The 27,304-nt window shown below is 38.1% G+C and overlaps 1 protein-coding gene across 4 annotated transcripts; it reads left to right on the forward strand.

Annotated features, from left to right (window-relative positions):
- Positions 1-976: 976 nt before the first annotated feature.
- Positions 977-26,896, forward strand: EXOC3 (exocyst complex component 3). Of its 4 annotated transcripts, none has more exons than XM_015619473.2 (13): positions 977-1,052; positions 3,829-4,013; positions 7,785-8,004; positions 9,719-10,400; positions 15,062-15,179; positions 17,636-17,761; positions 19,275-19,375; positions 19,886-19,996; positions 20,728-20,878; positions 21,602-21,724; positions 24,032-24,193; positions 25,371-25,498; positions 25,931-26,896. In XM_015619473.2, the coding sequence occupies exons 2-13, from the start codon at positions 3,870-3,872 to the stop codon at positions 26,100-26,102; spliced, it is 2,238 nt and encodes a 745-aa protein (XP_015474959.1). In that variant the 5' UTR covers positions 977-1,052; positions 3,829-3,869; the 3' UTR covers positions 26,103-26,896. The 4 variants fall into 4 exon arrangements, with proteins under 4 accessions (XP_015474959.1, XP_015474957.1, XP_015474958.1 ...); XM_015619471.3 differs by having other exon boundaries at positions 992-1,099; XM_015619472.2 differs by lacking the exon at positions 977-1,052 and adding an exon at positions 1,954-2,164.
- Positions 26,897-27,304: the final 408 nt, after the last annotated feature.

Consider the following 27,304-nt stretch of genomic DNA (forward strand, 5'->3'; position numbering starts at 1 on the left):
CCGGCTGCGGCACTGCTGAATCCCAAGCAGGTTTTTACCCCTGCCGTCTCTCCTGGGCACGGCTGGCCGCTGCTATAGCAACCCCTACACAAACCCAGCGAGCGGCCCAGCCCCCGCGGGGCGCCTGGCCTGTCCCCATTTCCCACTGGATACAGCAACCCGCTGCTAATTTCTTAATTGCCCGTCTTTTAAAAAGCACCGTAGTTTTCTCTCACGAATAAATTAAACCCTAAGCACGCAGCTTCCCTGAGCCTCGGCGACTGTGAGGTGCTGAGCCGGGGAATGCCGTGGTGAGAGCTGCATCCCGACGGCCACACCACGCTCCCGACACATCCCCCGCTGGCACGGCAAGGCCCTGGGGTCTGGGCACGGCGTGAGGAGACAGCCGACACCGCGGGCTGCGAGGAGTTTCCCTTCTCCTCTGCCGCGAAAAACAGCTTCCACACGGACCTGAAGCCATGATGTGATGTGCAGCTTATCCAGCTTATCCATTTTCATTACAGAACCACAGAATCAGCTAGGTTGGAAAAGACCTCTGAGGTGATCGAGCCCAACCAGGCTGACCCAACCCCACCGTGTCAAGCAGACCATGGCACGGAGCCACATCCAGTCATTTCCTGCACACCTCCAGGGACGGTGACTCCACCACCTCCCTTTGGCAGCCCGTTCCAACGCTTCACAGCCCAACCCGTGAAGAAATCACTCCGCATGCTTCCTTTTTATTTTTTTTCTCCCCAGACGACACCCACTGCAGTAGGCGACCACTCCCGCCCAAAGCTTTAAAGCTTTGACATCTCACAGGAGTCTTGAAGTTAATTTTTTTTTTTTAACCGATTTCAGCGACTTTGAACCAGGCCCCGGTAGCACACACTGCGCCCCTTAACGGAAAAACTGTTAAAAAAAAATAAAAAATATATATATATTAAAAAAAAAAGGAAGAGGAGGGGGAGGAGGCGGTGCTGCCGGCAGTGTGGTGCGCGTGCGCGGCCGGGCGTGCGCCGGCGCACCGGGGGCTGTCAGCGCCTTCCCGAGCAGGGGCGGCCGCGGCCCCGGTAAGTGGCGGCTGCGCTTGCCGCCGCTCCCCGCCCTGTCCCCGCCGGTGAGCGCCGCCGCGCCGGCCCCTGTCGCGGGCTGTCGTGCCCCGGTCTGGCAGTGGGAAGCGGAGGGGGTGGGGGGCGGGATGGGCCGGGGCGATCCGGGGAGCTCTCGGGATGGCGGGGCCGAAGAGGGTGCAGAGGGCTCGTCCTGACCCGGGGCCGCGGCGGAGGGCGAAGGAGCTCAGCGTGCCCGCGAGCAGGGCTCCGGCCTTTGCCCGGCACGGACGGGCACCTGCGTCGGTGCGAATGATTCGAGCTGAACCACCTCTGCTAGGGAGGAGCCGGGCGAGTCTGGGGCTGCTGGCCGGGGCTGCCGCCGCTGCTTCCCCCGAGTTCTGTTGGGAGCGCTCGCTGCGTTCCTGTGGCCCAGGAGCTCCTCTGCAGAGGGGCAGGGGCCTCCCCTGGGAGCCTGTCGCCCGCGATGGCTCGCCTCTGGAGCGTTAGTCCCGAGGATAAGGGTGCGATTGTAGCTGGACCCTTCCTGAGCCGTCTAGGGACGTCGTTTTGTTCACTTCTGCCTCTGTTTTGCGCTGAGATGTATGTAGTTTTGGTTCACAGGATCTGTAAGAAGTTTACATGGCTTCCTAAAGTTTACTGTTCCTTTTGGGTGGTTCTACAAGAGCCTGTCTGCCTCGACGTGTTAGTTACGGTGTGCTGGCTTCTGATTCTGCTGATGAGGTCTGCTTGATGTGCTTGGGTAGTGGCTGTGTGAGCTAAAGGTGTTGTAATTCTGCGGGATGTGTTCACAGGTTTTAATAAGGGCAGTAATTGAGGATAAAGCTCCTCTGCTGAATATCCTTTCTGTAGTAAACTCGTATTTAAAAGTGTCTTTTTTTTTTTTTTAATTTTAGGTAGAGCCCTTACAACTTGGAAATTGATTGAGCCAAACAAAACTGGAGTATTCATTCTAAAACACAAGTGATAGAAATAGATGTTGTATGTTTAGATGAAGAGTAAGAAATCAAACATGGTTTGAGTTAACCAGGCCAGTAGTAAAGAAGTAAAGGAGTTTACATCATAGAAATAACTCTGGAATAAGTTCATACTTATGCATGTAATTCTTGAAGGTACTAGAGAGATGGAACTTGAGACATAGACTTAGGTTCTTACAGAATGGCTCACTGGCAAACCTTGCCAGGAATATTTTTTAGCCATAAGAAGTTCTAAAATTAGGAATTTCGCTTATGCACTACAGAATCTGGCTGGGATGTAATTAACTTACTTTATAATAGTCTGTACAGTCTGTGTTTTGGGTTTGTGGCAAAAAGAGTGCTGCTCACAGGGCCGTGTTTGGCTATGGCTGCAGGGAGTTTGTACAGTGTGAAGGCTTTCTCTTTTTCCTAATCTGCCCTCCACTCTCCTTAACTAGGCTGGAGGTGGGCAGAGATTAAGAGGGCACGGTGGAGATCTCTGACCCAAACTGGCCAAAGGGAAATTCTCTAGTATATATCATACTTAGCAATAAAATATAGGGGGTTTGTTTCCAGGGTAGTGATTATTCAGAGGTTGGCTGGAGTGTTTGTCTGTGAGGGGTGGTGAGCAATTTTCTTTGCTATGGCTGTTTCTTAGGGTTTTTCGGTTGGGGGGGTATTTCCTTTATTTATTAAATTTTCTCTTGTCCCACGAGTTTTCTTGCTTTTGCTCTTTCAGTGCTGTGAACTTGGCATAGTTCTTTAGATCGCTGTTCTGCTGAAATTAAGTGATATGCTGGATTTATGAATGTAGACTGCTCTGAATATAGATACCTAATTTCAAGGAATAGTATGAGTATGAGAGAGTATAATCTCTAGCTGTGGCAGCAGAACCTAAAATGTTCTGTTTGGTTGCAAGACTAAAGACCTAAAATATTAGAAATAATTTAGAAGCTACGAGAAGCTCCAGATACATTCCTCAGAGGTCTGTGGACACCATGGTATTGCATCTCTGGTGATGGGATCCTCCCTATTTTGTATTAGTAGTTAATGAAGTTTGAGAGAACAGGTCTGCCTTGATGGACAGCAGATGTTACCTTTTCCCCATACTTGTTTGCCTGCATGTCTTGGCTTCACTAGAAATTCTGTGGGAGTCTGAGATGAAATACGTGAATAATTTTTCCCTACATCCTTCATGGACTGGACTGATACTGTGAGAAGAGCTGAAAACAAGAGTAGGAAATAAAAAAATGATTCATCAGAAGCCTAAATGGAGGTGCTCTCTATTTAAGTCTCTGGGTTTGGAGCTTTCACTGCTATGTTTCTTCCCAATTTTGGTAGCAAATTTGGTTGCAGGAAGACTGTGGTTCTCTCAACTCCACCAAATTGTGGTTCAGGATGAGTTAGGACTTTTGCTTGGACTTTCTATGCTTGTCTTATTAGCTTTGTGATAGGCCAGCCTACCTTTGGATTAAGCAGAATCTCTTCCCTTAATAAAGATTTGCTGGTTTTATGGTGGTAGATTTTTTTGGTGGTGTTTTGTTTTGATTTTGTTTTTAATTGAAACTAAGAGGAAGGTAAAAGCAAAAACAGCAACCAAAAACATTTCAGGAAAACAAATGAGACTGAGTTAAATGCCTTTAAATTAAGTTCTTATAGAATGCCAGTAGAATCTCTTCAGAATGCAGTTTAATGATACTTCTGCCAAGTTTCACTGCTTTTGTTGCCAAAATTAATTCTCCAGTTGTTAACTTTGGAAGGTCTCATAGCCATCAAATGAAAAAAGGTGTGTTTTTAAAAAATGTTTGATTTCTTTTCAGTCCTGTTAAGTAATGAAGGCATTCTGAGGTCCTAATCAACCATGGAGGAAACGGATAGGGAAGCAGTCGCAACAGCTGTTCAGAGAGTAGCAGGAATGCTTCAGCGTCCTGATCAGCTGGATAAAGTGGAACAGTATCGCAGAAGGGAAGCTCGTAAGAAGGCTTCAGTAGAAGCTCGACTCAAGGTACAAAGCTGGATAAACCTGAGTGTCTGTGGTGTAGCATGAGTGTACTTTCTTTCTTTTCTTTTAATTCTGTTTTTTTTTTTTTGAATCTGTATTTCAGCCAGTTGGATAGTTTTAAACCAGGGACTTCAGTTTTTGCTTTGTGTCCAAACCAGAAAATCTGTGTCCTAAAAGTAATGCAAACTAATGTTGTACATCTTGCTAATGTTTTATTCAAGCATGTCAAGTATTCTTAGATCCTGTACCTTCTGCAGTTTATTCATGGACAGCTACCCTGCTGTGTAGTCTGTCAGCCACAAACCTTTGTCTTAGTGATTGAATACTGAACTTGTTAAAAAACAATGATGATTGCATCTGAAAAAGGATCAGTCAGTTACCCCTCTGACTTTCACATGGGTTTAGGGAAGATAGGTAAAATACATCGTATTCGTGTCTCTTGTGGAAGTGACCCCATGATTTTGCTCCTCCTTTGCATGTGAACATGTGAGTGTGTGCACATTCACACACAGGACTTAGCCTGAAATAGGAGTATGGTCATCCTGTGTTTACCGTCTGTACTTTACTGTTCTGTGTTTTCTACCTTCACTGGTCATTTTAGAGCACTGTATTAAGCACATGGAGTGGAATCTTAGAAAAGTGTTTTGGGAAACATTTTCTCCGGTCAAAATGGCTGGTATACACTGTATCTAATCTTACATTCCACTTAGTTTATCTTACAGCTCTTTAATGGCCCCTCCTTTGTAGGAGTGTGTATGAAGTAGAAGAAAATCAGTTTTCTTTCACAGTGAAAAAATTTGGTATTTATATATAATGTGCTATTTATATATAACAAATTGCATGTTGATTTTTGTAGCATAGAAACAGAAATTTTTCTGATGACTTGGACTGGGCTTTTCAGATTTAAGTCAGGAAGCATATAGAGCCTATTAATAACAGATCAGCTATTTAGTTACTGTGATCTATTTATAATATATGAGCACAGTCATTTGCCTGACTGGTTCTATAGACAGTTGTGACTAAACTTTGTAAGTAAATGCCTAAATCCATTTTATAGCTGCTTTCCCTATTGTGTGCCTTAAGTTAGTTCAGTCATCTGTAGGTGATCTGAAATACCTGTCCAAAAAGAAGTTCAATACCACTTAATCCATTCAGGATGCATTCCTGAAAAAGGGGCTGGTTAGTGATGCAATGGATAGATAGCAGTGCTGATTTTCCCATGAGAATTACTCTAATGGATGGGAGCACAGAGAGGATGTAGGAAGTACTCTTGCTGTGGACTTAAATTGTATCTGTGTGATGTGGAAGATGGGGAGACAGACAATCAGGATCATCAGGCAGAGGAGTTGTTGACTTCTCAGACTGAATTGATTTTTGCTTCATCTGAGTGAATGGACACATGGAAAATCTTTCAGTCTGAACATGTTAGGTGCTTCTTTTTGACTGGATATGCTGCCATCTTTGTCATCGTTGTTTTCAGGAGAATCTAAATATCCTCTCTAAATCCTCTCACATATATTTAGTTATGTTTATTTCTTATATCCCTCACTGCATTTCTCCCCATGTAACATAAATTCTTAGGGGAAAAACTGATTTGAAATATATCAAACACATCAGTTTTGTGTATGAGACCAATGGCACTCTGTGAAGCAGTATTTTTGGGGTTTGGTACCAGAACTCTGAAAGGATATGTGGAAGAGCACCAGACAGCATTGTAGACTGGTGCTTTTGAGTTCTGTAGTCCAGAATGTAGAAGAGCTGCTTGAAATCTCTTCCAGAACCTGTAAAATTATAATCATTGGGAGCCATTTTTGTTTGTGTTCTTAATCAATGGGAGAACTTCTTTGTGAAGAAACACTGTATAAAGGGAAGTTTCTAGGTTGTGGGTGTTTCAGAAAACAAACGTGAATGAATCCTCTACCTTATGAGTCTTAGCTGCTGTGCAGTCATGGATTTGAGCCATGGGGAGACCATGAAGCCAGGATTCTGGCTTCATGTTAAAAGCTGTCACTTGAAAAGACGTGAGAAGAAAAGTTTTGAGCCCTTTTCCCAGGATGGCTTAGGTTTTTTTGCATTTCTTTAATACAGTGATGATCTAAGCAAAGTCTACAATGCTGGGATAGGCTGGGACATGCTTTGTTCCCTGCCCCATCACCCCATCCCCTGGCCCCAGCTGACTATTTGAAGACAAACTGAACACAGATGGATGTCTGGTTTTGGAATTTTCTTTGTCCATTTGTGTCTGAAAGACACTGAAATCCCTGACTGTTTCAATTCAACACTATCAAATTTCTGCAAAAGATAAGTAGGCAAAAATTTGAATATGTAATACTTGGAAGAACTGCCTCAGAAAAAATTATCAAAGCAGAGGTATTGAACATCTAGTGAGATGTGATTTTTAAAATAATTTATGGTCAGCTGCAGAAGACTGTGTTTGAGTATCCTAATTATCTCAGTTCCTGTAGAGGAAAAATGTGTTAGTGCAGCAGTTCTATAGATAGAAACAGTATAAAAATGCCTTACTACTGCTTAATTGTGCTGTGTTTGCCAGGAAAATACATTTTTATCAATAAAATCAGCATGTTATAATTTGAAAGTACATAGACAGTCTTAGTTTAAAAATCACTACAATTTTCTGGGACTTTTCCAGTACATTTAAAACACGGTAAATGTTTGCAGTTACCAGGATTTCCTCTTTGGCTTCTAGTATCCGACAAAAAGTTGCACAACTGTCCAAGCTTTTGGGCCTTAAAAGTCTGGCAAAAAATGTGTTTTGAGCTTAACAAAACAATTAGTGCCTCATTTTCTTTACTAGTTGTCACAGTTGAGTTTTCACTGATGACTTGCTTGTCTTTTGAAGCCTGTTATTTCTAGTTGAATTTTCCACTCCCCTGATTTTACCTTCATCATGTCTTTTTAAAACGACGTATCTAAAAAATGTGCTGTGGATGTGATCTGATTTCTTTTACTCAGATGTGCGCTATAATGCATTTTCTGTACGGTGTCTGGACACCTGAATGATATTCATTCATTCAAGAGGCCTAACAGCCTCTTTGAAGAGTCATTATTTGAAGTGTCACTTGTCACAAGACATCCATATCCATAACCTGTCTTTATGCCAAAATAATCTAGTAGTTGCATTGTTGGTCTGGTCATTGATGTTTCACAGCGTGAAAATTGTATTACATTTGGGGTTTTGTTGTTTGTTTTGACTGAATTGCTTTAGGGGTTTGTTTTTTGCCTCTGGGAGCTTTTGGGGTTTTTTTAAGAATGTTTTAGAATTAAATTTGGGCTTTTTTAGAACATTTTCTGTTGTGAGTAAAAAATTGTAATTGCTTTAGTAAAATGCTTTGAAAATCTGTACATACCAAGCATTTTGATGAAACATCAACTTTCTTTGATATCCCCCTTTGAAATTATTTTATGAAGGAAATGCAAAGAAGTCTTATTCCTTTAATCCTGGTTTAATATAGATTTATGAAGTTTACAATCCATCTCTCTAAGCTCCTATGTTAGTTTGTGGGTGGACTAATTTGATCTAGGTGTTGCAAAACTAGATACAGCTTCAGAACGTCAAAAAAATGGTGTGTGAGCACACACAATGTTTTGCACACACAGGCTTGTACACTTCTAGTAAATTGTAATATTTGCTTTTCTCTTTTTTTCTGCTGAAAATGTTGGATACTGAAATGAAAATTAAATATTGAGAAATGTTGAAAATATAAAACTAATGTAGATTAATATGGGTTCTTTCTTTATCTTTTTGTTTGTAAGGCAGCAATACAGTCACAGTTAGATGGAGTACGAACAGGTTTAAGCCAACTGCACAATGCATTGAATGATGTGAAGGACATTCAGCAGTCTTTGATAGATGTCAATAAGGACTGGAGACAGAGCATCAACACTATAGAAAACCTCAAGGATGTTAAGGATGCTGTAGTACAACACAGTCAACTGGCAGCTGCTGTAGAAAATCTTAAGAATATATTTTCAGGTAATCTACTGTTGTTTATATAATCCATCATATACTGAAAACACTTTAATATGGTACTAACAGCTGAAAGGTTGTCAAGTAATGCTGAGATCTTTAAACTTCAATGGTAACAAAGAATTAAGGAAGAATGACCTACACATCACATACAGGGAAGTAACTGGTAACCATTTAATATAAATAAGGACTAAAATCTTCTGTAGGAACTTCTAGTCTGGCCATCACACACAGCTCACAAAGAAGTTTCTTGCAAACAATCAGTAGCTGGGATAATATGTTTAGTATAAAAGAATGAAATATGGAAGCAACAAATACAGAAAAAGTATTTGTAAAGTTCTGGTGTGTTGCCACCTGAGCTGGATACCTACAGTGAGCCTGTTTGGTACAAATAGTAGAAAATTATTTTAAGATGCAAAAACATTTTGCACCACTGTATATCTGTGAGGGTTTGCAAAATGAAATAAGATTAATGTAATGAAATGGATACTGTAAAGATAATGTGATTACCTGTGTCATTTTGTGTAGCTGTGATGGAATTCACAGTGCATTCCATCTTGAATCATGGTGAATTCTTTGCCAGGACTTCTCTAATTATAAATAGTTTTAAGTATCTTACCCCTGTAATAGGTATCAGACTAATTTGATTTTATTTAACAGTATTTTCTCTCCTTTTATTTTCTGATACTAGTACACAAAGTGTACCTATAAAGCAAAATTGCTTCCCAGCCATACCAGGTAGATTAATTTACTCTCTGTGTGTACCTAACCTCTATAGTATCAGTTGCAGTGTGTAACTGAAAAAAAAAGAGAAGTGTTTACATGCAGTGTCTAGCAATTAAATATTATGCATGTTCCAGTGTGGAGCTGTTTTGGGTGTGTTGTTTTGTTTTACACAGATGAATACAACTGAGACAATAAACCTTTGAGGCTTTCTGAGAGGTTTTTAGCATGAAGCATCTCCCTCTGGAGCTGTTAAACAGTATAGTTGTTTTGCTCATAGATGATCAAATATTTTATGACAAAGTGTTTTTTATCATGATTGAAAGACAGTTACACACAATCATTAGAACTTTTTGTGGGCTGACAGTTTTATCACTAGCTGTCTTTTTTGCAGTGACAAATTTTTCGGAGATTTTTTCAGTTGTCTCACAGGATCCTAATCTGCTTCTGTAGGATTCCTCAAATACTGAAAAATAATAAAGACAAAAAAAATCTTAATATTTTAGCAGCATAGGTAATTATCCCTGTCCTTCATTTGTGCCTTTAGCAGGCAAAAACTGTTCAGGAAGGACTTAAAATTTGGCATTTGTTTGGTTTATTCAGCCTCAGATTCAACGAAGTGAATGACTTTTAGTCAGGCAAGTTAAGAGTCTTTTATGTAATGTTTAAGGCCAGCACTGCAGTTTGTTTCATGGTAGACTTTCCAGCATTCATGTATCTCTTTTTTGGCATCAGGAGGGAGAGAGAAAATTGTGTTGACACTATGATCTTTGTTTAGCCACTGATCAAAATGGAGCATTATAGTTAATAATGTATAAAGATACATAATATTTACTAACAATTTTTGAATACTTCAAAATAAATTTTCTTCTAAATATTTAAAAATTCCTACAGCCGTTCTCCAGCTTTTTTCCTAGTACTTTCATTGTCTTGTATTAATTGTTTGTATTTTGGTAGCAGTGTTGTACTCTATGTAGATTTTCCTTCTTCTTTTCAGTTCCAGAGATAGTCAGGGAGACCCACGACCTGATTGAGCGGGGGGAACTTCTGCAGGCTCACCGGAAACTGATGGATTTGGAGTGTTCTCGTGACAACCTCATGTATGAGCAGTATCGCATGGACAGCAAAAACACACATGACATGAACCTCATCCACACATACTTTGGGGATATGCAGAAACTGTCTGAGGAATTGGCAAAGCAGCTTTGGATGGTGGTTCAAAGATCTCTTGTTACAGTCCGTCGAGATCCAACCTTGCTTGTCTCTGTTGTGAGGATAATTGAGAGGGAGGAGAAAATAGACAGGCGCATGTTAGACAGGAAAAAACAGACTGGGTTCATACCTCCTGGCAGACCAAAGAAGTGGAAAGAAAAAATGTTCAATATTTTGGAGAGAACTGTGAGCACGCGGATTGAGGGCACTCAGGCAGACACTAGGGAATCTGACAAAATGTGGCTTGTGCGGCATCTCGAAATCATCCGCAAATATGTCCTTGATGATCTGCTCGTGGCCAAGACCCTGCTGGACCAATGCTTTCCCCCACATTATGACATTTTCAACAGGTTGCTAAACATGTACCATCAAGCTTTGGCCACCCGAATGCAAGAACTTGCTGCAGAGGATCTGGAAGCAAATGAGATCGTTAGTCTTCTGACTTGGGTTTTGAATACGTATACTAGGTAAGGCCCCCTTATCTTTTCTGTTAGCAGTGAGTGAGAGGAAACGTGCAAACAGTTTGTGTTAGTATCTGCATGGCTATTAACGTACAAAAAAATAAAATAGAAAAGGGATAATATCAAACTAGCAAATTCTTTACTATTCATTACATGTTTTGCTTCCTGGAAATCACTTCTTAAAAAACTTGCATTTTATAATATGTAATTTTCAGTTGCTTAAAATTTTAATGGAGTTAAAGACCTGCATGAAGCTACAGTCACCTTGTATTTGTGTACCAGTTTGGTGAAGTATTGGGAATAATGGGAGACTGAGAGCTCGTGAGCGAAACAAAGTGTTTGTTGTGGTCACAGCCCCGGAAGATCTGTATGATTATTAACTTTCTATTGTTCTATTCTAGAGGGGGTGGGGCTGCTTCAGTTGCCTCATTACTGTTAAATGGAAAGAATGTGGTAACTTCCTTTAGGTTTTCTCTCAAAAACTGTGATGATCTGTTTATTTAGAAGAAGTTCTGCTTACAGGTTGTTTTCTGTGAGTCTTTCGTGTATTTCTTTTGACTTTTCTGGTTTGTTGGGATAATATAAACACTGTGGATGGTTTGTTGCTTTTTTTTCATCTTCCAGGTAGAAACAGATCAAATGACAACTGTTTAGTTTTTGGCTGGTATGTAGTTACTAGAGCAACTGATTTGTTTGGGAAAAAGTGCTGCTAGCCTTTCTGTGGCTCATGACTGTAATCCTGTTCTGAATAGCTGGCATTGACCCAGGTTCTGTGCTGTGTGTACTTTTGATGTCTTCAATTGTTCAATATCACTAATGCGACAAGTTTAGACACTTGGTGGGTTTAGAGTATAGGACCATAAAGCGTATAAGTAGGAGAGAATACTGTTTTGGAGAGTTCTCATAACCAGCTTTAAGGTTTGTGTCCAGCACTCAGTGACTGCAAAGTCTGTGACTTACTCTACACTGCAAAGTGCTCCTGGTATTTCTTTCCTGCAAGGAAGAATCTGGAGCACCCACTTGTGCACACTTAGATACCCATTCAGGGTATAAGAGAGATGCAGCCACTAATAATAAGTAGCTGAGTTAATTGGCCTTTTCTTCTTTTGAAGGCCAGAAGAATAATTCTACATGAATGAAAATCAGAGATATGCAAGTCCTTCTCATGCATGAGCTTGGCAGAAACCCTGCTCCCAGGCTTTTCATTTGTGTCCTGGGGCATATGTTCCAGTAAGGCAATTCTTGGTCTTAAAATTGCCCTTCTACCTTCTCCCGGAAGGCAGAGTAAATTGTTACTGAGTTAGACAATCCAGAGCTAAAGCTGTAAATCTGTGTGTTCCATCATTGGAAGGGCAAAGGGAGGGACCATAGCTAGTGTTACCTCTATTTACAAAGCAAACAAATCTTGCTAAAGCAAGTCATGTGGCTCATAACACCTGGTGGCTGGAGAAGGGGAAACAGTGAGAGGACTAGGTGAACTACAGGATATCTGAGAATGCTCTTCTCCCTGTGTATCTGCATAACAAGTGGGATGGAAATTAGAGGAAGTACCTTGAAGGAAAAAATTAAGGCTTTGACTTTCTGTCTTCTCTAAAAAAAAAGCCCAAGAGGGCAGTACAGGAATTGTATGCCTGTATATTACAATAAAATATTATAAATAGGATGATAATTACTGGAAAAGGTTGCCCAGAGAAGTTGTGGATGCCCCATCCCTGGAAATGTTCAAGGCCAGCTTGGATGGGGTCCTGAGCAGCCTGGTCTAGGGGGTGACATCCTTGCCTGTGGAAGACAGGTTGGAACTAGGTGGTCTGTAAGGTCCAACCCAAACTATCTTCTGTGATTCTATGAGAATTATCCATTGTGTGCTGGTAGTGCATAGTGGGAGAAGAAATCAGCTCAGGTTTCTGAGTGTGAAAGTAAAGTTCTCAACAGGGTTATTTGCAGAGCTTATAAAATCACAGTTGCTGGACATCTTTTAACAATTCAATAAACAATTCTCCATATGGGTATGTTTATTATAAACTAGGAAGGAGAATGGACTACCTGGCATCATAAGAATTGTGTATAATAGAGGGAAAATATCATTTTCTATTGTATTTGCATATTGCAGGTACACTTCAAAACCAACTGAGAGAATAATGACTGAAAAGAATCATTGAGGTTTTTTTCCATGTGATGAATTGCTAAGGTGATGCACAACTTTTTTCAGTATTTTGCAACACAGGAAGTATAAAAGAATCATGGGGATTTCTTTATCAGAGCATGTCTACATGGAAGCTGTTTTTAGACTAATGCTCAGCTCACAGCTCAGAAATAAAGTGGTGCTATATGTGAAATAATAGCCTTTAATATTTGAGCGGGAGTTTACTCTGCTAGGTGGGTTTCTCTTTCATGTTTATGTCAATGAGAGTTTTGGAAACATACTGTTGTTATTAAATCTCTGCTGGGTTGGGACCAGGAATCTAATCTGTGTTTTAGGAAAGTTATAAGTTTTATAGATAAGATCCTGATGATCATATTCATAGCATCATTTTATAAGATACTGATCAAGTGTTGATAAAACTGCTAGGAGTTCACTAGGATTGCTATGGACGGTGTCAACAATGTTCACTTTAAGGAGCAGAAGGTATAATACTATACATATAGCTGGATGCAGTCTCTGGAGCCAGTATCTCTTTTTACCAGACAGAGCAGGATTGGAGGCAGAACAGAAGCTTTCTAAAATAATGCTTTCCAAATAATACAATTATGTTTGAAATTTCAACTTTATAATAAACTCCTTTTTGCAGTTAGGAGTCTTGTGCCACATGGAAGAGGGTTGTCTGTCACTTCTTTTCCCTTAGGCACTTTGATTGTGACAATCAGGGAAAAAGAAATTGTGTATAGGAAGAATTTTTGTGTTGTGAGCCAGAGGTAGAAGCTTTTGGTCTTTGTTTTAGGGTATCAGGTGATGTGCTTTGAGAAAAGGTTAATGTCTCTGAGGCCTTGTGAACAGGGATGATGATGTATAATGAGGCTAGAAATATTGTCTAACATGGCATAGTGCCATAAACAGGTTCTCGCATTTCCTCTAAATCAACCTAGAGCAGGTCCTGCTATTACCTGTGTTCTTTCTGTAAACAGCAACAGAATGGAATTCAGGTTTCTACGTAGATTGAGCCACTTAAAATAATTTCAATCTATTTTCTTACAAGCCAGGAAGATGCTATTAGTGTAGGATGTTCAGTCACAATAGCTTTTATAGTTTCAAATACAAGAATTTTGGTATTTTAAGTTGGTAGCTATAGTGGTTTTTTTCAGTGCTTTGAGATTTATTTTTTCCAGGAAGTGGAACCAACGTGTGCTGACTCCCTGCATGTACCCAGAGAAGAACTTCAATTTGCAGAACTGGACACTTGTTTAGGAATTTAAGTTGCCATTTGTTTTTATAGTAGCCTTTGCAAATACAGAATTTGTGGTTTGCTTCTGAAAAGCACACTACAAATGGAATGTGAAACAATTTATGTTATTATGATTGAATATATTTCCGTCAGCTGTTAATAAAGCACTCTCTGAAGAGTGTGGGTTTGACTTATTGATTTTTTTGAGCATGAAATATTAAGAGTTCTTGCTGTGTTGTGCTTTGGCATAGCTTTGGGGATTTTTTGATTACACAAGCCACTCTCTGTATGAACTTACATAGATGCAAAATATCACTGTAAAGTATTTATTTTATATAATCCTTGTTAAAATATTTTGCTCTAATTTCTTTCAAATCTATAAAAACAAGAACTTTTCTTTTGCAAGAAATTGCTCTTATGCAGTACGTATGAAGTGCATCTTTAATTTGTCTTGAAAGATGCTTCTTCCTCTTAGATTATCTATATTCTTTACCAAGACAGGAAACATAGGTAGCTTTTCTTTTAATATATTTTAATTTTTACATGGATGTGATACAAGTGCCTAAACAGAAGCTCTTTTGATGATCTGGGGACAGTAATTCATACTTGTCACTGATCTTTACTGTTCTAAAATTCAAAATGTATAAATTGTCTGTATAAATGTATAAATTCATCACCTCTGAAATTTGAAAGATATATAAAAATGTCCCCTACGAAGAGCCCACAGGCTGAACCAGTTTACTTTTATTTCATTTCAGGTAATCATTAATTCTTGTACAAAAAAATAAGGAATGCATGGAAAGGTCGTATATTTAAATGTCTGTAATACTTTTTATTATATCCTGGGCTGCAGCTTTTACATTCTGTTCTTTCATTCATATAGCATTTTCATTTCATTCGCATTTCTTGTAAATGCATTTATTGTTCCAGTTGCTATTAAAAACTTTTTGAAATGTGTAGGTATTGGAAAACTGCCCTTTACAGTGAACATACAGAAGAAGTTGCATAATTTTTTAGTTTTTAACTTTTTATGTATTTTTTTTTATAAATCTGCAATGTTTTGTTCTTTTCTTTTTTTTTTTTTTTTTTTTTTTTTTTAGGTGTGATGTTTTCTTCTGGACCAATCTGTGGTAGCTGACCATTTTAGAGAAAATTCTCTGGATGTTCTGATTTCACAAAATGTGGTAGACCAGCTTCTCAGCAAGTATATGTCAACACTCACTGTGAGTAATAACAGTGCAAAGGNTTTTTTTTTTTTTTTTTTTTTTTTTTTTTTTTTAAATTCAGTGCAGAGATGATGGGAAATTCAGAACTGTCTCCTGAAGTGGATGTAAATTCTCTGGATGTTCTGATTTCACAAAATGTGGTAGACCAGCTTCTCAGCAAGTATATGTCAACACTCACTGTGAGTAATAACAGTGCAAAGGCACACTCAGATGAGTTTATAGCTGAATTAGTACCTCAGTGCTGCTCCTCCTTCAAAGAAAACTGCAACAAAAATGAATCCAACACCATGACTTTTATAAAAATTTTCATATCCTATGTGTTTCTCTGTAAAGTCATAATCAGATGATTTTATATATTTAAATCATGACATTTCAAGGAGTAGTTTTGCCTTACAGACTATTAATAATAATTTATTAGAAAGGAAGGAATACTAGTCTTTATATGCCTAAATCCATGGTGCTAGTAAGTTAGCACTTAAAAAAACACTATGGGCTGTTTGGTCCCCATAGTAACTACATCAACATTTGATACAGATGTGATCTTTTCAAGGTAATCAGGATGTTCATGTTTGCAAGTTTGATTCTTTTAACAGCCTTTTTCCTTTCATGCCTGTTAACTGCATGAACATGATTTCCTTTTGTGAATGCCATTTCAAGTGTATCTTAAATAAAAAGGCACTGCTTCTTTGTTATCCTAAGAGTCACTAGAAACTGGTCAACGTCATGGCAAAGCAAGCATTATGTGATTGTCAGATCCACTAATTGTCACCAAGAGTGGATATTTGGGTAGTTGTAACTCTGGACTTGCTGTTCTTAAATTTTTCAATTAATTCCTACTCCTCCTAACTTTAGGAGCTCTGCCAAGCAGAGGAGGGAAATTTTTGTGCTCCTTTGGATATGTCAGCTACTAAAACATTGTTGCTTCAGCAACAGCAACTACTTGGACTTTATACTCATCACACAAATATGAACCAATCTTGTCATGACTCAAGGAAGTTATCAGAAGAGGCTCTGCTTCCCATTAGTTTTATTAGGATTTTTATGCAACTTTGTTTTTCTGCACTTACCTTTAGGACAAAAAGCACATGGGTTTGTTTTCTCAAGCTACTTTTGCCTTGACTCAGGAAATGCCTTTGAATTAATTTTAATGAATTCACCTAGCATGAAAAAACATACCTATATTGGTTTTTTAGAATATTTTTTCCTTATCTTCTGAAAAATATTATATATAGAATGTTGCTTTGTTTTATTTATAGAATATAAATAAAGCAAAGTTGCTACTTTGTTAAACAGAGTGGATTTCTTTTTGCTGGTTTTAATTTTGGGCTGTATCTTTCATTTAATGGGGAAAGTACTGAAACTGGCTATTTGTTTCACTTCTACCTTATTTCTTTTGATAGTGCTTAAAAGTGTTTTTAAATACAACGTAACTAGTTCTGTATGGCTAAGTACAAGTTATTTGGACTATCAATTTGAATACTGATGTTTACATCAACAAAAATGTTGTGAAAAATAAAATGCTAATATATTTTAATTTAATTTTAATATATAATTTTTAAATTATATATTTAATTTTTAGCAAATTATTTTTCCAATCACCTAAGCTTGAAAAAAAGTCCTTATAAATGCTGATCTTAGGGTGAAAAAAGTCCCTGGGCTGCTGGTTTAAAAGATTAAGTCATGCAAGTCATATCTCATTGGAGCAATTCCATGCTTATGAGGAAGAAAGGTAGAGTATCATTTCATACAATTGAAGAGGGTGCTATATGGACTTCTAATGACCTTTCTGTTTGTGCCTACTGGTGATGTATAATTTTGCATGGTCTGGCACAGTGATATACTGTAACATGTTGGAAAGAGGTAAGAACATTTATATTACTGCAGGTTTTAAGCAAATGTGAACAAAGCAGAAAAGAGGTGGAAATCAAGGAATCCAATTATATATTTAGCAAACATGCTGGTATTTACTCTTGTGAATAGGTCTGGGGTATGTGTCACACAGAAAACTGGCTTAATCTTCTTCTAAACCCAGTTGTTCTTAATGTCTGTGTGCAGTACATAGTGCTGGGCAGATGGGAGGAGAGCCAGCCATTGTATCTATCATTGTGCTCTGCAGCACTTGCGTTCTAAGGAACACACCCCACTTAATCTAATCCTGGGGTTTTGTCCCCAGCAGTAATGAACACCATCTTCCTAAAACCTAGGTATAAAAGGAAGTACAGGCAGATATATAGTGCTATTTTTCCTACATTAAGTATTACCCTAGTATTTTTAGCTGTGGAAAATGCAGTTTGAAACCTAAAGCCTGAGCCTTAAAAAGTTCATCCAAAATTAGTAAACATGTTGATTCTGACAAACTGACCTGCCCTTTGTGTTAGGAACACTTTCCTTCCAAAATGTGCCTAAGCTTCAAACTACACCTCTTGTGTTCCAGTACTAACCTTTGTTTTTGTCAATGCAAATTTTAATTTGTCTGTTACCTCTATTCCTGTAGGAATGGCAAGAGTGGTCAGCATTATCTGTTACTATGCCACTCTTGATTATGGAAATGACTGCTACTCTAGATACTGTCGTAAACGGTTTTGTGGTGTTAAATTAAATATTTTCTTTCTCTTGGTTGCTTTATATAACGAAGTCTAACATCATTGGCTGGCTGCGAAAAGCACTGGAGACAGATAAAAAAGACTGGATAAAAGAAACTGAACCAGAAGCAGATCAAGATGGGTACTATCAGACTACACTCCCAGCTATTGTTTTTCAGGTATAAGACAACTTGGTTGTTCCAGAAAATCTCCAGAAATAATACATGGATTTGGGGAATGGAGAGGGAAGCCAAACTTCCTACATTATAATTGTTTCTATGTCTTTTGAAGTATAGTGGATTTTTCCCTGTAGAACTTTTAGCTGGAGGGGTTGTTTCTTTGAAGGCTTGTATCTATCTTTTTTATTTTAATGTTTAAGGACTTAGTTCTTTTATATGTGTAGATTAGAAACATATTTTTCCCAGCCTGTTTAGTTGATATCTATATTTAGTGAGCTGCTTTTACTTAGGTCTCTTGATGTAAAGCTGTAGTATAAGCCTACCAGATGAGATGTTTGTGACTTAATAGAACAGTTTTTTGTTAATACAGTGCTGAATTAGGCATGTTTGTTAATATGGTGCTGAGGTAGTCAGGCATGTATTTGTTACTATAAATTATTCATTTTACAAACACATTAATACTAGAATAAAAACTTCAATTGAATGCTGAAACTATTGCTGTTTTGAATACTACTTCAGCTGACATGAATGCCTGTCCAAATTAAAACCAGAAAAGATAAGGCTGTTTCTAAGATATTTTTTAAAGGCCACAGAAATGCCCAAACCTGCACCACCCTGTTGTTGGTAGTGGGAAGTTTTGAAAGTGATCTTTATCAACCAAAAAAATGTCAGCTTATTATGCTCACTTTCCAATTTTTCTTTACAAATATTGTGTTAGGTACCTTCAATGAAAAATAGATTATCTCTTCTTCCTGCATTTGTTTCCCACTTTGTTTTTTTCTACCTTATATCAGGATTTTTGCTACATTCTTTCACATTTGTATTTGTGCCAAGGTTTACTTCATCTAATCATTTTCAGAAATGTGTGATGTCAAAGAAACTGGTGGCTGATTATTGGCTCTAGTGATGTGCTGGGAAGGACTGCAGTGCTAAGATGCATGTAGCAGTGAAATTTTCAAAATCATCTTAGCATAGAAATAGCTCATATTTGCACCTGACTTTGTATTCTTCCTTTCTAGTTTCCCCTCTCTGAAACATAAGTCACCTAGATCTTGTACTTGCTTGTGTTTCTGAAGTTTAGAGGATCCTTTATTTCACTTATGTGAGCTCACTACTTTCATATATGGAAGAAGCAAAGGAATTGAGTTGTAGGGTTATTCATTAATAACTGCAGGAGCTGACCCTAGAACTTTAGTACACTGTAAAGCCAAAGATCTACTGAATTAAAGCGATTAAGTACTGTTTTGCTGAAGGAAAAATGCAACTGTTTTCAGTATCAGGAGAACACTGCAGCATGCATTAATGGTTGTCAGTACTATGTCACACTTAAGGAAATAGTAGCTTTTGGTTTAGTCGTTGGGCTTGTCTGAAAAAAAAACCTAACAAAGCCAACAAAAAAAGCATATGTAGAGCTGGTGTTAATGAGGGTCTCCAAGACTCCAAGATAGGAGTTCTGTCTTTGTGTTACCACTGATAAAGGCCTCTCTTTATAATTAAACTATTTTTGTCTTAGATGTTTGAGCAGAATCTTCAGGTGGCTGCTCAGATAAATGAAGAATTGAAAACAAAGGTACTCATTCTATGTCTTCAGCAAATGAATTCATTTCTAACCAGGTAACATAATGTTTAAAATGCAAATGCTTTATCCTACCTCAGTCTCTCTTTGTTCCTACAGTTCCAGTGTTTGGGCTTTTGTTTGGATGTTTCTTTATTGCTTTGTTTTTTTTCCTATCACATTCATACCAACCAAGCTTTTTTTCCCCCGTCCTTTTCTTCCTTTTTTTTCCTTCCCCAATTTCACTGCAGAAGTTCCTCTGTGCTGGTGAGTGGCACTTTCAGTTTCTGTCTACAAAATGCTCTTAATTTTTTGAGTCAGTTCCACTTTCTTTTGTATCTCAAGTTCTATAACTTTTTCTCAAAAGGAAGCGTGAAAACACCTCCTTGGCTGAATTCTGCCCAGAACAGAAAGACTAAACATTACATGAGAAACACACTCTTTATAAAATACTTCTAAATACCTTACAGACCCTTATGGAGCATTTGGTCCTATGGGTGTATTTGAGTTCTTACAGATTTGTTTCTTAAAATTTGTGTGTTTATAGCCATTCCTTGTATGTGTTACAGGTACAAAGATGAAGCACAACTATATAAAGAAGATCATCTTAAAAATCGTCAGTATCCTCAGTGCTATGTTCAGTACATGATTGCAGTCATCAACAACTGTCAAACCTTCAAGTAAGTGTGCATGTTTTTGCATTATTGTGAGAAAAATAGCTATTGATATTTCAGTTGTACTACTACCTCTTCCCAGAAACTTCTCTTCTGTATACAAAGAGGGTTTCAGTTAAGATAGTTTAGCTGACTAAACAAAGGCAACAGGTTTAAAGGCACTGTTTTAAGAGGCAGGTATTGTGATTGCTTTCACCTTTGGCTAGCAAAGCCATTGCTCCTCACCACTGAAAAATTACTTGTTATTTCAAGAATTTCATTGCCAAAGGAAAATTAATCTTCAGCTTCCAGAATTTGAAAAGGTCATTTCAATTAGTTTTTCTGGGTCTGGACTTCTTCTCTTACATTGGGTCTCTCACAGATCACCTTCAAGCAGTGTGATCAAGGTGAACTGAACTGGAGAAAAGTAAAGGGAGACTTTCTGTGAAGAGTATCAGAACTTGGCTCGTGTTTCAGGGATGAACAATCCAACTTTCTATTAATCCGTAACTGCTGCCATTCACACGTCTACACATCATCAGCAATTTGCTGCCTACACACAAATAGTCTACACTGACCACTCCAAAATCATGCTGAAGAGTAAATTATGGCTTACAAAGAAAGCAGCAGGCATTGTTTCCCCTTGCAAAAATAACTGCCTGCTGAGGCTTCTTCTGTGTTTGTACTCCAAAAATTTAATAGTTGTGCAATTGTGCATCTCGTGGATGATGAAAAGCCCCTTTTTTTTTTGGTCACAGAGAGTCTATCATCAGTCTGAAGAGAAAATACTTGAAAAGTGACATGGAAGACACATTGTCAATCAGTCATGCAAACATGGATGCAACTTTAGACATCATTGCTAAAGAAGGCTGCTCTAGCCTGCTAGATGAAGTCTTCATGGATTTAGAGGTTGGAACTTTTTTCCTCAAAAAACACAGAAGTATTACTTAGAAAGAAAAAAAATCAGAATGAAGTAGTTGTGGAGCCTTTTGACTGCTAATATATAAAACGTGGTTTTTATATATGGGCTAGGAAAGTGTCAGTAAACATTAGTATTGTTCTTCACTGGTGTAGTTTGCATGTGGGAGACTGGAAGGTTGCTGAATTAGGTTTCATGGGATGATTTAAGACAGGTACTTTATATACAATGAATATTTTCTAGCAGATGTACTTAGTCTTATGTTGTTGAGTTGTCAGAATTGTTTGTGAAACTGCTGCTGGTATTAAGTTGTCATTGCAGGTACAGTTTACCTGTAATTAATATATTTAATTGATTCTAATAGTGGGCCCTTTCTGTCTGGTAGATTTCCATGTTTAGGAAATCTAGCTTCTTGTGCAGAATCCCTCAGGGGAAAAATTACTATTACAAAGAAATTGGGTGTAGTGTGGAGGGAAACAGGGCAGTTAGAGAAACAGTGGTAAATGGTGAAGAGAGGTGCTCTGGGATTTGTTAGATCTGCAATAAAATTTTGAACAAATATAATTACATTGAGTGGCTCACATGAGGAAGGATGTGGGAGAAGCATAGTTTAGAAATTGACACTTAAAATTGTCACCCATTTTTCAGTAACTGCACTGATCTGATGAAACTGTCAAAAACCTGATCTGTTCTCTTGTTTGTTACCTTCTCAGCCACATCTGAATGAGCTGATGACAAAAAAGTGGCTGATGGGGTCTAATGCAGTGGGGACTATCTGTGTCACTGTAGAGGATTATTTCAACGACTTTGCAAAAATTAAAAAGCCTTACAAAAAGGTAGGTGCAAAACACTCTGTGATATTTTGCTAATGTACTCTGTGCATCATGTTGATTTGGAATTTCTGAGCACCATAAGGAATTCAGAACTGAAATGCAGAAATTTGAATTGATTCATTACTGGAAAGGAAAAAAATATTTACCATCATACTACAGAAGTCTGAATCTACTGGGTTTTTTTTTGTTCACAGGCATATAATATTGTCAAAGACAGATCTAAGTTGCAGTATTTAGTTCAGGAAACTTCTTGGCATATTACTAGATATTTTTACCAGTTTGTACTTTTCTACCTCTCCTTAGAAGTTTGTAGTCAGATAAAATTAGCTCTTCTAAAACTAATTTTGCTGGTCTGACATTACATTTTTTTTTTATAAATGCACATCAAGTAGTTCCTAGTTTTAATAGATACAATGAGGCATAGTGAATTTGGTGCCATAAGGGTAAACAAATGTGTAGCTATGTTTAAAGTGCTCTTACAGCAGTCAGTGTGCTAGGTTAGATTTTTTTCACCCTCTGGTCTGTCAAAGGATATCTGGATTTCTCTATTGATAGAAACAAGTACAACAATGTGGAAGATTAAAGGCGGGTTCATGTAATAAGACAGCATTAAATGATTGTCAAACACTTAAGAACTTAATGGAATCTAACGAGATCAGTATTTAGGTGAGGTCTTTGAAGAAGCTCTTAGAAGGGCTTAAAAGATAGTCTCCAAATCATACACTTATTCTTTCTTACCTTAATTCTCAAAGTGATAAAGGGAACTGCTCCGGGTTTCTCTGATGACCTCTTAGCCTTCAGTATTTGCAGATCTTAGAGGCCTTATTATGTAAGTATATGTATTTTCAGTCCAGAAAAAGTGCACAAAATAAATTAGGCCAGTTCCTATCCATGGAACAGCTTTCTTTTCCAGATTTAGTTTGTTACTGTGAGGTATGAGTGCTTGGCATGAGTTTTGAGGTGTTAATACCAATCTCTGCAATCACGTATTGTACATTTATTGTGTAGCATTTATTGCCACCTTGTGGGGAAGAAGCTTACAAGCTCATTCTTCAGCAATCAACATATCTGCTTTTCCACTCTCTCCCAGCACAAAAACATTTCTCATAAAAGATGCCAAGCAGACGCTGGACCATGCTTTTGTTTCCCTGATTTGTGATGGGATTTTTTCAGGTTTTAAAATATTCTTGGATAACCCTCTTTTGAAAGTACAGTTTTTAAAAGCTACCTCCAAGAAGACTGTATACCAATGGGAAGGACACAGTTCTGAAACAGAGGAAATCTGAATCTAAGGCATTCTGCTTCGCTGTTTTCCTCATGTGTAAATTGAATGCTCTACCATAGCACTGTTGGCTCTTGTGGAGTGTTCTTAGCTGTAGTAGAGCTGTTCCTCAATTCCTTTCCAGCAGGATGGGCCATACATGTCAGCCCCCCACTGCCTGTTCTGTGACGTTCATTTTTCTTTGTGTAATTGGCATCAATTCCAGCAACACAAGAAAAGCTGTCCCTGAGCAACCACCTAACTCTGGTATTTCTGCAGACTCTTAAAAGCAGAGTGTGAAATGGTATTTTCCATGTTCTGGATGAGGGTTGTGACTTCCAGTAGTTTGCAATCTGCCGGTTTCTCCCTTTTTTATTTTTTCCCCCTTTTCTCTCTTTCCTGAAACCTTTTTTCACATTTTGACTGAAGAGCATGTTTCAAGAACAACTTGAAACTAAGTTCGATCATACTACTAATAAAACATGATAAAAAATTTGTGACTACCTGTTACACAAGCTTTTCCTTAATTGTAAATAACATTGCCACCATGCTTAAGGGCAAGAAAATACACCTGAGGACTTGCGGGATTTAAGGACTCTTGCTTACATTCCTGTTGAAAAATAAACATGTGAAGGTTTTGGAGTTTTACCTCTGTTCTTTATTTCTAAACCTCAGCATTACTTTTGTACCAATACCAGATGCTTCATTACCAGATGTAGCAGTAGATATTTCCCATAAAAAGACGAGTGCAGATCAGCAAATCAGTCAAGGAAGATCTGAGAAAGTGATTGTTCTTTTTGCTCCTCAAAATCTCAGGGAAGTTATTAAAGATATCTTGGATTTGTTGTATCTTGTGATTGGCTCATCATTAAGGAAGGAGAGATTTTCATTTCTGCTAGCACTGTGAAAATCTAAAACCACTCAATCTGTATTAGCAAAAATTGTATACTGGTATTTAAGTACAAATACACACTATTCAAAGCCTAAAAATAATGGCTACATCTGCAGGTATCACTGGCATAATCCCCCACCTTTTCCATTTCTTTCAGACAATGACTCTTGAGGCCCATCGGCGAGTAGTTGTGGAATACATCAGAGCAATCATGCTAAAACGTATATCTTTCAAGAATGCAGAAGAGAGAAAAGAGGGTGCAGAAAGAATGATAAAAGAAGCAGAGCAGTTCAGATTTTTGTTTAAGAAGCTTGCAGCTGTAAGTATTTGCTTTGGGTAGTGTTGTTAACCTGGTAATTTACAATAACCATACATGTTTATTGCTTGGGGAAAATGGCTAGAGATAAAACTCCATGTCTCCAAGATGTTGAGTGACTTGGGAATATCAAAGATGCCAGCTGAGGGCACAGACGGAGTTTCTGAACAGACAGGCTAGCTGCTAAAATTCCTGAGCACCAGTTTCTTCTGCTTTGTGTTTATACAGCTCTCTGCAGCTGAATATTTGAATGGCCTCAAGAAAGAAAGATAGGTACCCTGAATTCGTAGTAGTAAGTGAAAGAAAAAAGCAGTTAAAAAAAAAATAAAATAAAAAAGCTGTCTTTGCTTTTCCTGGACAGAAGAAAGGCTGATCTGGCATCAAACACATGCCATTACTTATTACCTAAGGAGCATGCAGTGTGTTCATTTGAATCAATAAGACAAGTATGCTGACTCCATTTAAAGTCCAGTAGAAATAGAAAAGACAGGCTAAAAAAGGTATTTGAAAATCAATGAACAAGACAGGCCTAGAAGTTTTAACTGTATAAGGAACAGAAAGCTCCTAGGGCCAAGAGATTACAAAATGCAAAAAAGAATGCACAGAAAGATAAAGCCTGAAAAAATGGGGAAGTTGATGGAAGAGATCTTGGAATAAAGGAAACAAACCATACTTGATTGGCAGAACCAGAGGACTTTGACAAAGTGACTTTGCTACTAAAATAGTCCAGAGTTTAAATAGACACAGTTCAATCAATCAGTTGCTGAAAGCTGCTTTGGTGGCCAGATGGCTTGAAGGAATCTAACAGAGGGCCATTTTGAAGAAATGTTTCAGAGGAGATCTGGCTTTCATGTCACTTATTAGTAATGTTTATGCTCATAATTACCCAAAGTTGAGGACAAGAATGTATCACCATGTGGATAAATAAAACATATTTTTGTAGGACATTACTTCCTTCACCAATATTCTCAAAGTAGGTCTCTGAATGGAGAATATGGAGAGAAAAGGATTATGGTGACAATTCACAAATATTTTACCTTTTTTAATGTCTGAAAATTCAGCCTTTTGGGAAATGCAAGGGCATTGTCTCACAAGATATTAATTAAAGGATTATTTGTAGATTTGAGGGGTATTGCTATTGGTTAGGGGCATTTTTCATGGTTTTTGTTTCCTTTTGCAGGGCTCTGGAGAGGACACTGAAGGACTCTGTGACATCATTGAAGCCATTGCAGAGGTTATCAAGCTGACTGATCCTTCACTGCTCTATCTGGAAGTTTCAACTTTAGTCAGTAAATACCCAGATATCAGGTATTTCTCTTTGCCTTCAGATTTGATGTGTATATATAGATAACATCGTAATTTCCTTGGGTTTTGGGAAATTTTGAAATTTAAAACGGTGTGAAAATGTGTTGATATTTTTCATATTTTAGAATGTAACCACTTTCCTGTGGAAAATAATGTTAATGTGTGTGAGCTGGACTGGGGGTAACAACTACTTGAGTACTGCAGAGGAGTAATTAAAATACTTCAGTTCTGTGTGTTGGGAGGATAAAATAGGTTTTAGAGTCCTAAAAGCAGCCAAAACAGTGCTTTATATTGAGGAGGAAAAACCAGTTCTGAGTGAGTAGAGATCTGACCTGCTGAAACTAAGTGAAAGGATTGCCAATTAAGTGCTGGTTTTGTCAAAATCTTTCTTGTGCAAAGCCTCCTAATGCCAGTTTTACCCTTTTCCTTTGGCAGGGATGACCACATTGCAGCTTTGCTGACAGTGAGAGGCGATGCCAGCAGAGATATGAAGCAGACTATCATTGAAACTTTGGATCAAGGTCCAAGCCAACCGAATCCAAACTATGTGCCAATATTTAAAGAAATTACAGTTCCTACTCTCACTGTGCCAAAACTTCTAAAGTGATTGACAACTCTGTGTCTGTGTGTCATTACTGCTCTGGGATCAACAGGTTTGAAATATTTGTGGGCAAATTTGGCAATGCTATTTTGAGTGGAGTTCAATATACATTGATACTTGCTAGGCATATTTCTTTCTAAAGACTTGGACATGAGGAAGTGCAAGATTTGTGAAAGAAGAAGGATCAAAGGTCATGTTTGAAGAATGAAGCTTTTAATGGCATGGGGGTTTTTTTACTGACCTATTTGTCACAGCTGGTTTTGCTGTCAGGAAATACATTTTTCTTGTGGAATATGTTTGCACAGTGCATTGCAATGCTATATAAAGATATTTATACCAAAACCTGCAGAGCTGTATTAGTGCTGGATATACTAACATGCATCACTTACAATACCTAAGCAGACTGCTTTAGAACTGTCTTTATATGGCACTGCATTCAGTGTTAATGTCAATCCACTTTCACATTATATTTTGTGTATGTACTTACTTTGGTGTAAAATAGTTTATTGCAGAAAAGTTAATTATGAAATCAGTTTCCTGACTTAAAGGACTGAATGAAATTGCTACAGTGCAATTTGATTATAGGTTGAATAAATAAATAAAGACATAAGGTACAATTTTTTTTCACTGATTCACTAAAAACAGCACATAAAGCACACCAGTTCAATAAAATGTTAAACCAGTGCTATGTTCAGCTATGATTCTTTGCATCCTTGTAGATTTACAGAGCATGTAAATCTTTTTTGTTGTTGTTTTAAGTGTGAATAAAAATTGGATTTAATAGTTTTCTGAGAACACAAGATACTGGGTTTTATTTCCACAGTATTTTCAGATTAGTTATAAAATACTCCTAGACAATTATGGATTCAAAATGCCTTGATGAAGGATATAATTTAAGGCATTATCTCTTAGTATCCAACCAGAGCTGTCAGAGGTACAAAGAAGACGTGAGCCTACATTGTTTTAACTTAACATTCTGGAGTTTGTGTACATAATGCGTGTGGCCACCCAGGCCTGGTGCCATTCCAGCCGTGTCCCCAGCTCCTCTGTACCCCAGAAGTGGTATGGACGGGGTCAGCAGTTTGGATAAAGCATTGATCTGAGACTGTGTGCAGTGACAGGGACAGCGTATCCCGAGATGGCTCAGTAGAGCATTATCTTGCTGTCTCTGTGCTTCAGGGATTTTAGCACAGGAGGTCCTTGGGTCC

Source organism: Parus major, chromosome 2 (assembly GCF_001522545.3).
Source record: "Parus major isolate Abel chromosome 2, Parus_major1.1, whole genome shotgun sequence".
Classification (NCBI taxonomy): Eukaryota; Metazoa; Chordata; class Aves; order Passeriformes; family Paridae; genus Parus; species Parus major.

What these genes read in the sequence shown, in the direction of transcription:
- EXOC3 (XM_015619473.2), top strand. Translation starts at nt 3,870, where the DNA reads ATGGAGGAAACGGATAGGGAAGCAGTCGCAACAGCTGTTCAGAGAGTA. An exon ending in ATGAATTCATTTCTAACCAG is followed by an intron (nt 19,376 to 19,885) that starts GTAACATAATGT and finishes TATGTGTTACAG; the next exon opens with GTACAAAGATGAAGCACAAC. An exon ending in AGTAAATACCCAGATATCAG is followed by an intron (nt 25,499 to 25,930) that starts GTATTTCTCTTT and finishes TTCCTTTGGCAG; the next exon opens with GGATGACCACATTGCAGCTT.